Source organism: Serinus canaria, chromosome 7, assembly GCF_022539315.1.
Source record: "Serinus canaria isolate serCan28SL12 chromosome 7, serCan2020, whole genome shotgun sequence".
NCBI classification, from domain to species: Eukaryota; Metazoa; Chordata; class Aves; order Passeriformes; family Fringillidae; genus Serinus; species Serinus canaria.
The window spans coordinates 23514065-23529290 of record NC_066321.1 but is presented as its reverse complement, the minus strand read 5'-3'; the positions used below and the strand labels follow the sequence as shown (position 1 = coordinate 23529290).

Sequence of the window (15226 nt, the reverse complement as noted above, 5' to 3'; positions counted from 1 at the left end):
CATCCCAGTTGTGCTTGTGTTACAAAATGTTGAATACCACAGAATACCCCACTTTCAATGTCACCTTAAAAAAATTCAGTATAAAGAAGGGAAAACCAGTACTTTTAAATCTGAATCCTTAGTGTCAGACTAAATGATCATGTGATAAAATCATCCTCAATTCAAGTATATGGAATATTGGAAGTAGTAGTATCAGAAATCTCTTGTTTATGAATTTTCATTTGACCTCTGTTGCAGGAGAAGAGAACTCTAGCTGTTCCTACCTCATGATCTCAGAGGCTGTTATCTGTCAACTTGTTCTTGGATCATCCTATTTCTGTGGAGAGTGATTGAACAAAATGTTCAAAAATGTAAAATGTAAAACCCTGAGCTGGTAACTCAAGGCACTTAAAAATTTGCAAGATTTCAGTTGTTTTTGTGTTGCTATTTCCTCTTCTATTCTGCTTTCTTAAACTAGCCAAAATAATCTTTTCAGCCAAAGTTGGACCTTGCTTTGTTGCATCACTGGTACCAGACATTTCCAGTTAATCATGAGACGTGTGAAAACATGATGTTTGTCATCTGCCTGGGATTGCTGTTCCGTGTCACTGCTGCCGCTGTCCAATGAAAATGGAAAATCAAAAAGAAATGTGTTCCTAGGTACTTGTTCATGCAATCATGCTGCATGCACCATTAAAGTCCTACTTGTTAGCTTCCTTAAAATATCTGGAAATAAATGTTTATAGACTGTACAGGGGAGTTGCAAAGTTACGCTGACCAGCCTGCACGAATGATGATTCTTCCCCACTGCTGTGGCTGCCATATGGACAGAACTGGCATGGAACAAATCTGAAAATATTTAAAATATCTGTTAAAAATTAATTGAATAGCATCTGGCATTAAAGATTAAAACATTCTGAATCCTGTAATATTTTGAAAGACAACAGCACTGGTGTCAGCCCTTCCATGAAGCTGGTGCTTATTGTTTTGTTGGGTGGAAGAGACAGCAACAGAAATACATGAAAATTGCTTCACTTCAGCAAAATGTTGTCTTGCCTCTCAGACAGAATTGGAAGGTGGCACAGAGGCCTTGTGTCATGGTTTATCTCAAATGCAAAGGTGACAACATGCATCCAGCAGCATCTTTCCTAGAGTTTGTTTCTTTTCGAGGGGCAGCAAAACCAGCAGCACGCAGGCAGTTACCTCTGCAAGAAGCCTCAGAATGAGCCCTCCAGCCCAAACTGTGCCCAGAAAGAAACTCCATTTTCATCTCTTCTTCCCTCGAGCTGCACATGACCCCTCTTGATTTGTCTGGGTGTCTCACACAGCTGCAGCCAACCTCATTTCCCTCCGCTGGAACCTGCCAGGAAACTCTAGGCTCCCGTTCAGGCTGCGGGCACTCAGGTGGCTCTCGACGCTGTGCTCCCTGCTCTCCTTTTGGGACCCTGTGGTTATTACCTCACTGAACAAAAAGTCTTTCTAATCAGCCATGCTCTGCTCTGAAGGGGACTCGTGGGGGCAGTGGCACTCTCCTCTGTGCCAGGGGCAGCTGGGACCCGTGTGCTGTTCATGTGCTGCTTCAGGGATCCAGCCAGAGCTCAGCGGGCATCAGGCTCCACCTCAGCAAGGGCACGCTTTGTCTGACTGAAGAAGGAATCATGAAACAATCCCCTTTGCTGACCTTTACATGTCCATCCCTGTTGACTGTCTCTTTTCTGACAGCAGAGCAGTCAAAGTTGAGCTGGGAACAGTGTAAGCTCTGAGCCCTGGGACAGGGGCATGCCGAAAGGTGGAATTCCTGTCATTGAATATGTAAGCCATATATGTGCTATGCATAAGTAGTATGCATAGTTTTAACTTAAGAAATGTTTGTGCATATAGGATGTAAAAAATACATTTAAATTGTTTTGTGTATCTGGTCCAAGGCTTGTATTTAGCATGGACAAATTTCTGTACAGTGCCGTTAACGAATGAAATGTTAACAGATGAAATTGTATCATAGATGTTATAACGCAATCCATATTTTTTGCTAAGAGTTAAGAATTTATATATATATATATTCTCTGCTGGTGTTTGAGCAAATTATTAGTAGCCTGGACCGCTCTGTGCACCTTTGCATCCTTTTTGGGAATGTTGGACTCTTTTTTTTTCCTTTGTAATAAAACGTAAACCATCTTATGGCTTCTTATTGTCCTTATGACAAGAGAAGAAATTTAATGGTCATATCAGACTTTTTTTAATTGTAAGTTGCCATATGCTGTGGTGGTGGAAAATCTTTTTGATTAAGATCTGAGAAGTCAGAAACTTATTTTAGATAAGTAGATCATCTATAGTTCCCACCAAATTTGAAAAGGACAAAAGACAACTACTATCTTTAAAAACTGGGCCAGATACTTGCTGATACTTGCTACTGACTGTTTTTCAACATGATAATTTATGATTCACTGAGACTGAAAGTCTGAAGCAATCAGAGTTTAATCTTTATATTGTATTTTCACTTTCAGACTTTTACCATAGTTGAACTTAAAGGGTTTTTTTCAGTGTCTCTATCCTGTTGACATTTATTACTCTACAAAAATTTTCCCCTGGAAATACAAGCAGAAAATATAACAGATTCTGCAGAGAACTTGAAGCACCCTGTGGGGCTCTCAGTGTCCTGCTGTCATAGTGAGCACCAAGATTTCCCACTGAAGAAGCTAGAAGGTCTCACAGGAGGTGCTCACTGCCTGCAGATCTCACTCATAGGATAGAAGTGTGACTTTTCTATAAATAATCCTATTTGCTCATTTGTATTCAGATTTTATCACTGTGGTAGATGTTACTGAAATACAAGAAGAGTCTTTAGTTTTTTGTTAATGCCAGCTGACTCTCTTTCTTTCTTCCTTCCTTCCTTTATTCTTAGCAAGATTTTGCCTGGACATGACCCAAAGCTTGGTGTGTTGTTTGGATGAGGAGAAATTTGCTTTGATGGAAAATACCAATAGAGCCAACACATGCTGCTTAAAGCTTTGGGCAGGGTGGAATCTGGGTTCATTTGGGAGAAAAGCTTCTTGAGAGAGCCTCTCCCAGAAGAGCAGTTTGATCTCTGAAAGCTGTGAGGCTGCGCTACCAAAACTCTGCATGGGGCCCTGAGAAATGGTGTTTGTATCTGCATCCCCCCACAGCATCCTGGGCATGCACCCTGCATCCAGCACACTGCCAAGCTGTAGCTAGAAATGAGCCCTCAAGAGTTTTATTTTGTACTTTTATCTTGAGATATATGGCAGATATATTATGTAATATTGTTATGGGTTATGATCTAGCCAGTATTTTTTTTTATTTAATTTTCAAGAAGGCAATCTACAACTGTGTGTTTTTATTCTGCTGTATTTGTCCATATTTCCTATGATGATATTCCCAAATAAATCTGATTTGAGGGCAAGGATTGTGAAGCTCCTGAGTGTTAGTTACAAATTTGATTTCCTGGAGCATTTTTGCTCCTTTGTGTATGACTGACTTTGAGAAGTGACAGTGCACATATATGGTCCTTGCCACCCCTTTCACCCAGTTGGGACTCCACAATTTTTCCATTACTGTCCCACAAACTCACTCACATCCTCATGGCATGTTTGAAAACAAATTTTTTTAAGCCAGTTTTGCCTTCTTAGCCTTTATGGCTAAAATAGCCCTCACATGAAGACAAACATAACCAATAAAATATTTTTTTTACGAAAAATCATGCTGTGGTTGAAACTGAAGGAGCCACTGGGACTGAAGGAGCAACAATTCTTCAGGAGGGTATTGACTTTGAGAGATACCTCCATGGCATGGTGCAAATTTTATAATCCAAGTTCAGTGTAAATGGAATTAAACAGGGCCCCTATCCACCTGGATTGAAAATGAATGGGAAGAATCCCATAGGCTCAAACCTGTATCAAATCCCAACTAGGTACATGATGAAAATAAATCAAGACAACCACTTTATACCACATTCTTTGCAGTTCCTCTTTTCCAGGTGCCATCTGAGCTACATGCACAAAGGACCTTCTTGTAGAGATGCCAGAAGTCAAACAAGCCACTACTGTAATGAAAATTCTTTCAAATTAACAAATCAGGATCACTAGTGGTAAGTGTCTAAAATGTGTATATTTAACAGACTATACAGTTATTGTGTGAGAAAGAGGAAAATGTAAGTGTGACTAGCATTCTCCAGCAGCAGATTAGAGATTTCTGTGTACAGTAGTTTGGCAGAAAAAGGTTTGTCTGAAAGGGGAGTACATCCCTTTAAAAGCCTTTTTTAAAAAATCACATCCTTGAGAAACAGTATGGAAAAATGAGTGGAATTGAATTTAATGCTATGAGTAAAAGAAGTTGTTCTCTGTCAAACACTATGCAAACATTTAGGCTACTTCCCTGGAATAATTTTACTTTCCTGGTCATTTAAGTATTTAATGGGTCTCCAGAGAGTTCTTTTCCATGTCCCAGGGCAAACATTCAGAAGTTTTATCAAACTGTGAATATCTAAGTTTTCCCCTGGGAACAAAGACGAAAGTTATAACCATGGAGTTATTAATGGAAAAAAATCTCTTCTAAAAGATGGGAATAAATCTCTTATAAAACTTTTGGGATGAACTTTGCTGCGAAATGCTTGCTTTGTGCCTAGGCCAGTGCTTTGCTTGTGGCCTTTGAGGGGAGAATTGTTGGGGAACTTTACATGAGCTGAACTTGGACAGATAATATCTTAACAAAATCAGCTACTCAGAGATTACAGAGTGTATGACCTTTAAAGCTGTTGAGTTTTATGCATTTGCAACATCCTGTGTAGGTCATTATTACAAACCAGATGTAACGAAGTTGTAGCAAATAAGGGGGTAAAAATCAAAATGGTAGGGGCAGTCTTGACTTTAAGATGAAGCAGTGAAGCAGAACAGAAGTTTCCTCACTTTTATTTGGACTGTAGTTTTAAAGCTTTCTCATCACCACATAGGACCTAATGCTGGTGCACCTACAAGCAGCACTCCTGAACCTGCAAGAAAGACTGTGGGTATTATAATGCCATGAATAAAGATCAAGTTACATGAAATTATTGGCTAATTATTTGAATAAAGCCTGATATTATTATCTCAATCAAGATTCAATGAGCCAAAGGGTCAAATTCACCTATGATGCATTTCCATGAAAGCCAAGAGAGAGGGTGTCATTATACCAGAAATTAATTTGTAATTGGATAGTAATTGGTTGTCTCTGGCTTTCTCTGTATTCAGCTGGCTTACAGATTTTGTTTTCTGTGGTGCAGGGTACTCTGAGGGTCTAATGTCTCTGTACAAAGCATGTCTTTAATTTTAGGCCATCTTGAATTCTTTTATTGAAATTGTGCTTCCTTATCTTTGAGACTTTGAGGGAGAACTGTGTTTTTCTTACTTGTCAGATATGAACATTCAGCTTTATTGTCTGGGGTTCAGCAGAAGTTCACAGCTGGAAATAATGGCAGCATATTTTGGGCCAAACATTTTAATACATGATGCATCTTTATTTTAGTGTTCCCACCTGGGGAAGACTCCTAATCTGCTAGGCACAAGGTGGTTTGGGGTAGGGCAGAACAGTGACTGCAGCCAAAGTAGCTCTGGAGGACATGTGTGTGGTTTCAAATAAACAGCAGATACAGGACCATGACTACAGAGTTGATATTTCCAGCAAATTAGAGAATAAAAATGTCACCAGCAATTTAAATATTATTTATAGTTGACCTTCATGTCTGTTTTTAATATTCAATCTGCTGAGTGTTTAAAAAAGCAATTAAAAGTCCCATATAATGTTAAAACCCTTGATAAATGTAATAAACAAATGACATATTCAAAAGAGAGAATCTATGTCCCATTAGGAGAGAAAAAGAAAGATGAGAGCAACATATGGCAGTATAATTAGAATGATTAGGGAAGCACATCAACAGAATTTATGCTGCAGGGAAAATGTAATAAGAAACCAACACACTTTCCTCACTGCCTTGAAAACTGCAAATATCGCTCTCTGAAAAGGAGAAGATGCAGAAAGGGTCCCTGGCATTTAAAGCTGTAACTTGTGTTCTTCTGTCATTATTAAAGATGCACACAGCCATCTGCAAACCATTTATTTTTTGCAGAGTTCACATTGTCCCATTGCTTTGATTAATAAGGAGCAATATTACACCTCAGCTGCTTTTCAGAAAGATGCTATTTTGGAAACCTAATTAATACTCATTCCACAGTTAGCTTGAGGTGTTCGTTAGTGCCAGATACTGAGTTCTTATTTGTTTCTCATTATGTGGAGAGTATTGCTTCTCAATGCCAGCCTTCTTGTTTTGCATTTTGGAATAACCTTTCGACACTCCTGCTTCCCACAGCCCTCCCTTCAGAAGAGCTAATAACACCTGCCATCATTATTTTCACATGCCTGTTAATGTCTGTGGAAGACATTGTGGGCTGTTTACATAGATAGGCTATCCTGATGCACAGCAAATATTCCTGCTATTTTCTGAACAGTTGGGCCAAAGAGAAAAGCGAAATTTAGGAACTTGGAAATGCATTTAAAATCTCAGTTTACCACTAAGGGTCAGTATATACTAGGCAAATGAATCATTACAAAACTGAAAGAGTGTGGATGGCCTAGCAGAATACCAAATAATTTTTCCACCCTAATCCCCCCAGATTATTTAATAAAAACCACAAAAACTCTACGGCAGAATATAGACACTGAACCTGTATAAACCCCATCAGCCCACTTTGATGAAACAGCCTGAGGTTTAGCAGAGGATATCTTGCTTGAGATTTGCTCCAAATATCTTGCTTGAGATTTGCTCCAAGTGCTGCAATCCTCACTGGAGGATAAAGGAGAGAAAGCAGCAAAGCAGACGGCATTTAGCATCCACTCAAGCTGCCAAGTGTGGGGCTGTGCATGAAAAGGTTAAATGGAATTGCACATGTCAGGAATCAACAGAACAACTGAGGCTCTTTCTGGAGCTCACTCCTGCGCTGAGCTGCTATAGAAAAAAATAATAAAAAGAATAAAAAAAGAACATCTGTGGGCCTGGGTACTAACATGGACGCAATAGGAGAGGAAGAAAGGGGAGTTTGAGGGACAGCATGTTTTAAATGTGCCCTTACATTGTCCCCCCAGGGTTAGTGGACAGACAATGCCTTATTTTCTGCAGGAATAAGGTCCCTCATGAAAAAAAAAAAAAAAAAAACCAACCTTGTCTCAAGAGGAAAGAAATGAGGAGGGGAGCCCTGCACCAAGCAGGACGTTTAGTTGTACAGTGCCAGCTGTACAAAAGCAGACCTGCAGCCTGCAGGAGCCCTGCTTGGGTCCCTCCCCAGCCATCACAGCCTACCCAGGCCAGCTCTGGAGAGAGCCACCCAATGCTTCACCTTCTGGAGTGAAAGAAATGCTTTTCTTTAGAGGGTGAAAGCCACCTCCAGCCTGGCCCTTGGTGTTACAGGAGGTGCAGATGAACTGGAAGTCCCTTCCCTACTGACTGCCTGGACCCTGGACACCATGGGGGGCCCTTGTCCAAGCACAGGCAATAGAACCTCTCCTGCAGCCCTGCCTCAGAGTCAGTGTTGGATGTGACACTTTTGGCAAAATAACACCAACAGTGCAAGAACTAATGGTGATTTTTCAGTTTACATGACTGGGGAGAAATAATGGTGCTATGAGAAGACAGTGGGTAAATCCTTGATGACTTTAGCAGAATTTATAGAGATCTTAAAAAAAAAAAAGACAAGAAATCCAGTAGTTAAATTGATAGCAGGATAATAGAAGCTTTCCTGTACACTCCACATCATATTTCCCCAAAGGAAAGTATGTTTCAGCCAAAATCTGTGGTCTTTCTCAAGCAAAACTCCTCTGACTTCAGGGGAAAGCGTGCTTTAGAACACTTTCAAAAGAAGTTTTAAATCTTGGCTCTTAATATCTACTGAAGTATGATCTGATTTTGCACCTGGAGAATAAACAACATATACCATTCTGAAAGTCAAATACCCTTCAAACTAAATGTGGGTGGGGTTTTTCCCCCTTTTCATTTCTAAAGTGTAATTATACTCAAGTCCAACTGTCAGCCTGAAGCAGCATGTTCAGTGGGGAATTCTCCCAGCTGCTCTCAGGTGCTTTGTGTGTTGCCCTTGAAATGCTGAGATTCCACAGCGTTCAGTACCTTGTCCTGGTCCCCAGTGCTGTAAATCACGTCCATGCTGTCCTTTGCTCACAGGTCCTGGACAGTTCTCATCTGCAGCCTGTGGGTACTAATCACCAGCAGAAAGCCATTAGCATCCAAAGTGCTTTATTAGCCAGCAGCACAGAGAGATGGTGGGAGGTTAAACACCAGTGACTGATACACAGCTGAGGAGCACTGTGGCAACAAGAAATTTGGTGAAGAGCCCGGTGCTGTGTGAAAGCAAAGCCATGGCAAAGCTGGGACCAGAGCCCAGCTCTTCTTGCTGCCATTCCAGACCTGTCCTGGGGCCATTCAAACAGCTTCTGAAGGGTCATTTCCTTCCTTTTGTTGTTTGGGACACAGAAAGCTCTCAGTCCTGTAAGTCCTGTAGAGGCTCCTGTATAATTGCAGAGTCCTCCTTTAGTCCTTCTTGCACACCCTTGCTGAGCTGCAGTCATGGATCTTGTCTGCAGTGTTCCTACAGAAAATGGAACCAAAGAGGACAGGATACAGAGACACAGATGGAGGGGGAAAATGGCCCTTAAGGAAACACTAATCAACAGATCCTGTTCTCAGCAGGTCTTCATGGAAGACCTCAGATTTTGAAATCACCATGCAAGGCATAGACAAAAGGCTCTGTGTTTTCCTATATTTGATAGATTTTATTAGTTTGTTTGTTGTTTTTTGTTTGTTTGGGGGATTTTTTGCTAGCTCAACCCTTTAAAAGAGACTTGCATCAGTGGAACGTTAAAGTGAGGATAAAACTTTTGTATCAAACAGTTAATACAAAATGACAGTGAACTCATTTAAAAATCTGCCATTGATTGAAAAATATAAATAATCTTTTAAGTGTGACTTTGAAGAAACATTATTTTTTTTTCCTTCTCCACCTTCTTCTATGTTATGCCATAGAGGTTTTGTGGTCTAAAAAATAAAAAGGATGGTATGAAGCATGGTGACCTCAGCCAAAGCCCTGGGACTCCTTCCCAAGGTGAATTTGTGCAGCTTGCACTGGCTCAGACTGAGCCAAGCACAGGGCAGGAAGGCTGTGACCTCTCCTGCCTGCAGGTGACAAAGGGGCATGTGGCACTTGCCATGGCTCAGCTGGGCTGGCACCCTGCTCCCAGGCCTTGCACACACCTGTGCTCCTCACTCCCCGCTGAAAGGTCTTTGCCTCCAGATAACAGTGCTCTTGTGGAGAGAGAAATCTGTGACAAGGCAGCCTCAGAGCACAGCAAGGCAAGCATTTCAGTGTCCCCTGTGCAGGGGGCACAGGGCAGAGTGTCTGTGCATCATTTTCTGGACAGAGTCACCTTGCTTGCCTCCTTACCTTTTTTCTGCCCACATCCCTGCAAGCAATTCCACCAACAAGGGTAAAAACTGTCCTTAGCTGAAAGGATCATTTTACCTGAACATTTCTCTGCAGCAAGACAAACCCTCTGTACAAGAGACAATCTTGTCTAAATTAATGTATTATTTATTTTGCACCTTTTAAATCACTTTATTTACAACAAGCCTTAGATACAGCTCACACACAGTAGTTAAGCTCTGGCAGTACTGACCTCAGGGAGCGAACACCTTTGCAAATGACATTTCTAAGTCATAGAAAATAAAAGAAAAATGACTTTAAAAGAACAGTTTTGTCTCGGGGAAGAAGGGTGGCAGGACACGTGTGCAGTGCCTGCGGGGCAGGGCAGGGCTCGCTGGCTAATGGCCCCACTCCTCCTCCCGCTCGCCGAGCCCCTCTTCTTCTTCTGGAAACACTGACTCACTCTGGCTCTTCAGGTGCTTGATCCCTGAAAATACACAAGTCCTGGTTAAGGTTGTATTTGGATTGCATCAGGTATTTTTTTTTTGGTGGAGCAAAAAAACAGAAAACCAAAATAAGGGCAAGTTTAATGCCCGTATTTGCTCCTTTTCCACAAACCTCTTAGTTCAAGTCAGATGATGGTGTATTTACAGCAGAGGTATTCTCTTCCTTCAATAAAGGTTCTGAACAGTATTTGCTTCTTTTTTCTTTGGTAAGCCTTGGTCAGGTGTGTGTTGAACACCATTGCAAAGCTGTCCTGAGCCAAGGAGAGCCTGACAGAGAGGAGACTGCTGGCACCACAGCTGTGACAGCACTGGATCCTTTCTTACATGGAGAATGTGTTCTTTGATCTCCAAATAACACGAGGGGCTGGATGAAAAAGGTAAATACCTGTCACAGGATTTTTGGAAGGTCAAATATCCTGCTTTTGGTTATATCAAGTTTTTGGTTTGAGGGAAGTCATGAAGAACCTACGGCTGCTGGTTGGTTTCAGCCAACAAGTGAAGTAGACCTTATGGAAATGAATCAAATTACAGATATTTTCCCTGTCTCATGTCCAGCACAAGGAAGCAGACTTCAATGAATGGGCCTAATCCCATCTCCTCAGCTCTGCCTTGGTGTGATAGAATTCAAGATGGGAAAGGAAGCAGCATCAGGACAAAAAGAGGACAGTGAGACCAGAGAGGAAGAGTTATTATTTTCATACAACCTAAAGAGCAAATGTGCAAGGTTAGTCTTGGGGTCTCCCAGTTTATGACAAACAAAGTGGGATCAATCTATTGACCAAAACATAACTATTTGAACAAAACCTAAGCCTGAATTAGGCTATTTTCTGATGCCATTGCTGACATTGAATAAAAATATTTTTTACTTCATTAAAGATCATACATATTTCTAGTAACCATCTCGAACTGTTAGAAAAAATGCTTCCCTTTTGTATCACTTCCTCTCTGTGACGAGGAGAAACGACACCCCAGCTGCTTTCTGTAATCACTGCTAGATAATCAAACACCCCAATGTGCACCCTGCAAGTCATAGCACTTGTAGGGGCACATTTTTCACCAAGGGCTTCATCCTTGAGGGGTGAGGGCAAGATCCAGATTACTGCTAATTGTGAGTAAGAAGAAGTGATGATGGTGTAAGTCCAAGAGCTTTGGCCCCAGTGCCTCTTCATCTGGAAGTTCCTGCACCTCACTGTTTATGTCCACACCATTCCAAAATACAGGGCAGATTTTTTTCCAAATATACAACTTGAAAAAAAATCTCAGCATAAGTTATTTCAGTTCCACAAAGCAACAAATAGCTGAAAACAGTATTTTGCAATGGTTGTACAACAACCTGCTCCCCTTCTAACAGGAGCCCATCACTCTGTGCTGGGCTCTGGGCTCCTCTCTCTCTTTTCTCCCACACAAATGACAGCCCACAGTCTCCTGGGAAACTGTTGTTCCCACATAAACCAAGGAAATACATTAATGCTCCAAAGCCTCAGCTCTTGTAAGTGTGCCCTGCAATAATCCAGCCATTTCCAGTTAAGAACTGTGATACAGAAGGTGCTCAGCTAATACCAAGCTCTTTAGCAACACCCTTTAGTAAGACAAACACTTTAAATATGATTTCACCTAACTACAGGTTAATGGACATTTGCTTCCAAATTATGTTTTGTTTTTAAGGTAAATTTTTCTCCTGTTGTTTCCTCTGCACTTACAGAGCCATTTCTTGTACAATTCACACTACTCATCTAACAGCTGCTGTTCAGAGCTTCTGGCAGGAGTTACTGGAGCCAGAGTGAACCATTTTTTTAGGGAGCTTTTCAAAGATGAGAAGGCAAAAGTCATGGACAGAAAAGAAGGCATGTCATACATGGTCTGATGAAACCATGGAACTTTTTTTTCAACTATTTTTTGTGGGAGTGAAGACTTCTGGCCGTGTGATTTAATTGCAATATTAAATATGAAAATGGTAGGAAATGGAGAGAAATTACATCACTGAGCATTACCCATTGATTTTTGCATGGCAAGTAGCTATTGATCTTATTTAATGATTTTTTCATAAACTCCATTCTGCAGCCTGCCTTCCCCTCTGCCAGTCATTTCATGCTGCAGTGTCCCTTGGAAGGTTCCTCCTCTGAGCAGTAAGTGCACAAGACTCCATGTAGTTATTTATGAGCCTCAGGATGTTGTCACAGCATCAGGTTGTCAGAGTGAACTGACCCTTGGTGTGGCATTACAAAAATAAGATGCTCATCTACACAATGGAGTAAATCAGTGTGAACTGACACAGAGGCTCCAGTGGGGCTCCAGTGGGGCTGTTCAGGCTGTGCCCACCCTTTGTCAATATGAACCATGTGACAAGCAGGTATTTGGGGTGAAGCTCTACCCCCAGAGTGTTTTGCAGGATCAGTTCAGCATCTTTGCTTAGCAATATCTATTATCTATTTATCTTAGCAATATCTATTGTTTGCTGAAAGGTTACATTCTTTTAGAGAATGAGTAAAAATTCATTACTCAGCTCATCTCAGCCTTTCTTACAACTACATCTGTGGCAAAACTAATTTATGAGAAAGGATATTTCCTTCTCATATTTCCAGTCTTTGTGCCAGTGACACAGCTCATGCCCTCAGCTTTCTCAGCTGGTAACCAAGCAGGACCAAAATGCTGCAGTTTGGGGGTTTTTTATGTTCACTGATTGAGCACAGTGTAAAGATGAGATGAAATACAGACTGTAAGAATTTACTTGTAACAAAAAAGCAAAACAAAGCCAGGATATTTCAGATGAAACATCAAGGTACTGATTCCACATAAGCTGCACAAGCTTTACAGTGTCACTAGCAGACAAGGAGGACTGCAAGTGCTGATCCATGGAGTCACCCTGTCCCATCAATGTCCCTTTTTCCAAGCAGGGAATGTGTGGGCACTCATTTTCCTGAAGTGCTGTGCCTGCTCTGTTTCTCTCACTGGGTCCCCTGCCCTGCTCTGCCCTTTCCTGGGGATGGGGCTCTCAGGGTGCCACCCACCCACTGTCCCCATGGGTCCCCACTCCCCTCTGCACCTACCCCAGCCCCTGCTTCACAGTGTCCCACCCTGCCTGGGCTCTGCTCTGCACTGGGGATGTCTGGCAGCAAAAACCCCTTCCAGACCAAACACTGCCCCTCCTCACCACTCCCTGAGAATGCTTCATACCCACACTGTCCTCACACTCATCCTTATGCTGCTTTAAACAAGGTTCTGTCTGAACACTGCTAGAGCCAGCAGGACAAGAGTTGTTTTTTCTCAAAGGGCTTATATTTCATTGCAGGTAATTTAATACAATTAATGATAAACAAACCCATCATTCCAAACCAGATTGAGAAGCCATGCACAAATATCACTTGAAGTGGCAATTCTTTTTAGATGAAGTCACTGTCTCAAAGAATATTTGTAGAATTCTAGATACTGATAAATTATGAATGAGAATGGGACAATTTTGTGTCATTTTTGTAGTCACATCACATCCATGCTGCTTCATCAGCAGCTGTCTTTTAGCTCCTCTCCACCTAACCAAAGCACCAGCTTAGAAAGCTAAGTAGGGTCACAAGACTTGAAACAACCAAGTGTTCCTGAATTAAATATCTCCTGGAAAAAAATTTAAAAATATTCAAGTAATTAAGGCAGCTCCCCATCCTATTTAACACTTCTTCCTTCACTCTGCTTCACTGCCCAAGGAAGGGTGTTGACATTTACCAAACTCAGGATTGAAGTCTGCTTGGCAGCTTGAATTCCCTAAAGTTTGAAGGGTTATTTAGTTTTATGATTTGGAGCTGATCCTCTCTCTATCAAAAACACATTTCCAGATTTGCAGAAAGCAGTGAAAGGCACAGATAAAACAGGCTCATTCTCAGCGTTTCAGAACTAAAATCACTTTGAAATAATCATGCAAACAGACCTGGCCAAAGAGGGTAACAGCCAAATAAAAATGTCTCAGCCAGCGCTAAATTAATTGTTTTCTATTTTCCTTAGCAAAAATGAGAATATCAAAAGAAACATCATAGACTCATACCACTAAACAGGAAAAAGGACTATTCTTTTTAATGGCACATTCTGGTTTGCATTTGCCACTTCAATATGTTTCAATTATGTTTCTCTGATGTGTCTTCCTCATCATGTTTTTTTCCCAATTCAAGTTTGGATTTAAAACAAACAAAACAGAAAACACAAAACCCAAACAAACAACAAAACCCAACCAAACAGAAAAAAAACCCTCAAATGAATGTCATTAAATCCAGCATCCACCACAGGTCTTTGGCTGGGCTGGGTGCAATGGAAAGCCCTTGTGAAGAGCCAAGGGAAGCTGGCAGGTCTTCCAGGGCAGCCTCCTCCCTCCATGCCTGGGGATGGCCCCTGCACTTAGAGGAGATAACAGCAGCTGCATCAGGGCAGGGCAGCTCTGGGGCACCCAGCAGCCTGCCTGGACCAAGGAGAGTTGCCCAGAAGGTGAAGGTACCTGGCTGTGAATTGGAAGAGACTATTTTCTGACTGGATATAAGGAAGAAATAATTCCACTGAGTGTATTTAAGCACTGGCGTGATTTCCCAGTGAAAATGTGATTTGTCCCTTCAAGGAGATTTTCAGTACTGAACTAGACAAAGCACTGAACAACCTTGTTAAACTTGGTGCCAATTCTGCTTTATGCATCAGGTTGAACTAGGGACTTTCCCAAGGTTCCTTGCATCCTAAATGACTATATGATTTTATGAAATCAAAACTCAGTAAATGCATTTTACAGTTTATAGCAATGTATTAACATTAACTGTGTGGGCTATGTATTGATCCACCTGGGAGCTCAAATGACTCCTTTCTCTGGAAAAGTGATGAAGTGTCCAAGTGCACCAGTCTGACTTAATTTAGAAACAAGATTCCTCTTCACTCCTTAAAACCATGGGGCCAGACTAAATCAAATATTTCTGTGCTGGTCTTGGAAAGCACACAAACTCTTTATGATGTGCTCCACTGTGATTTATATATATATTTATGTGAGCTGCATATTTCTCAAAAATAATGGGAGTAAAGTCAGTGAACCTGGAGCATCTCTTGCATGTGACTGATGCACCCATGAGATCCCCAAAATGTCACATAGAAATCACACCCCAGTTGTGATTCTTCTTCTTCCAGCAGAAGCCAAGGACCATCAGAGCCTGCAGGAGCAGCTGCTGGCAGAAACCTCCTTTGACAGAAGCTGAATTATTATTAAAAACTTTTCCTCTCTGTGATGGCTTTCAGCTCAACAAAATGCAG

General features: G+C 41.4%; 2 protein-coding genes across 3 annotated transcripts in view; one reads left to right on the top strand and one right to left on the bottom strand.

Moving 5' to 3' along the window:
* PDE1A (phosphodiesterase 1A) overlaps positions 1 to 2154 on the top strand; it is a 141928-nt gene extending 139774 nt beyond the window's left edge. For both annotated transcript variants that reach the window (XM_050976930.1, XM_018911593.3), the window contains one exon: positions 238 to 2154. The gene's annotated coding sequence lies outside the window, so the exon portion shown is untranslated. The remainder of the gene's footprint in view (positions 1 to 237) is intronic.
* Positions 2155 to 9600: 7446 nt separating this feature from the next.
* The window catches only part of PPP1R1C (protein phosphatase 1 regulatory inhibitor subunit 1C), a 45812-nt gene continuing 40186 nt past the window's right edge, over positions 9601 to 15226 (bottom strand). The window contains 1 exon segment of the mRNA XM_009088038.4: positions 9601 to 9942. Coding sequence (XP_009086286.3) covers positions 9854 to 9942 — 89 coding nt within the window. The 3' untranslated portion in view covers positions 9601 to 9853.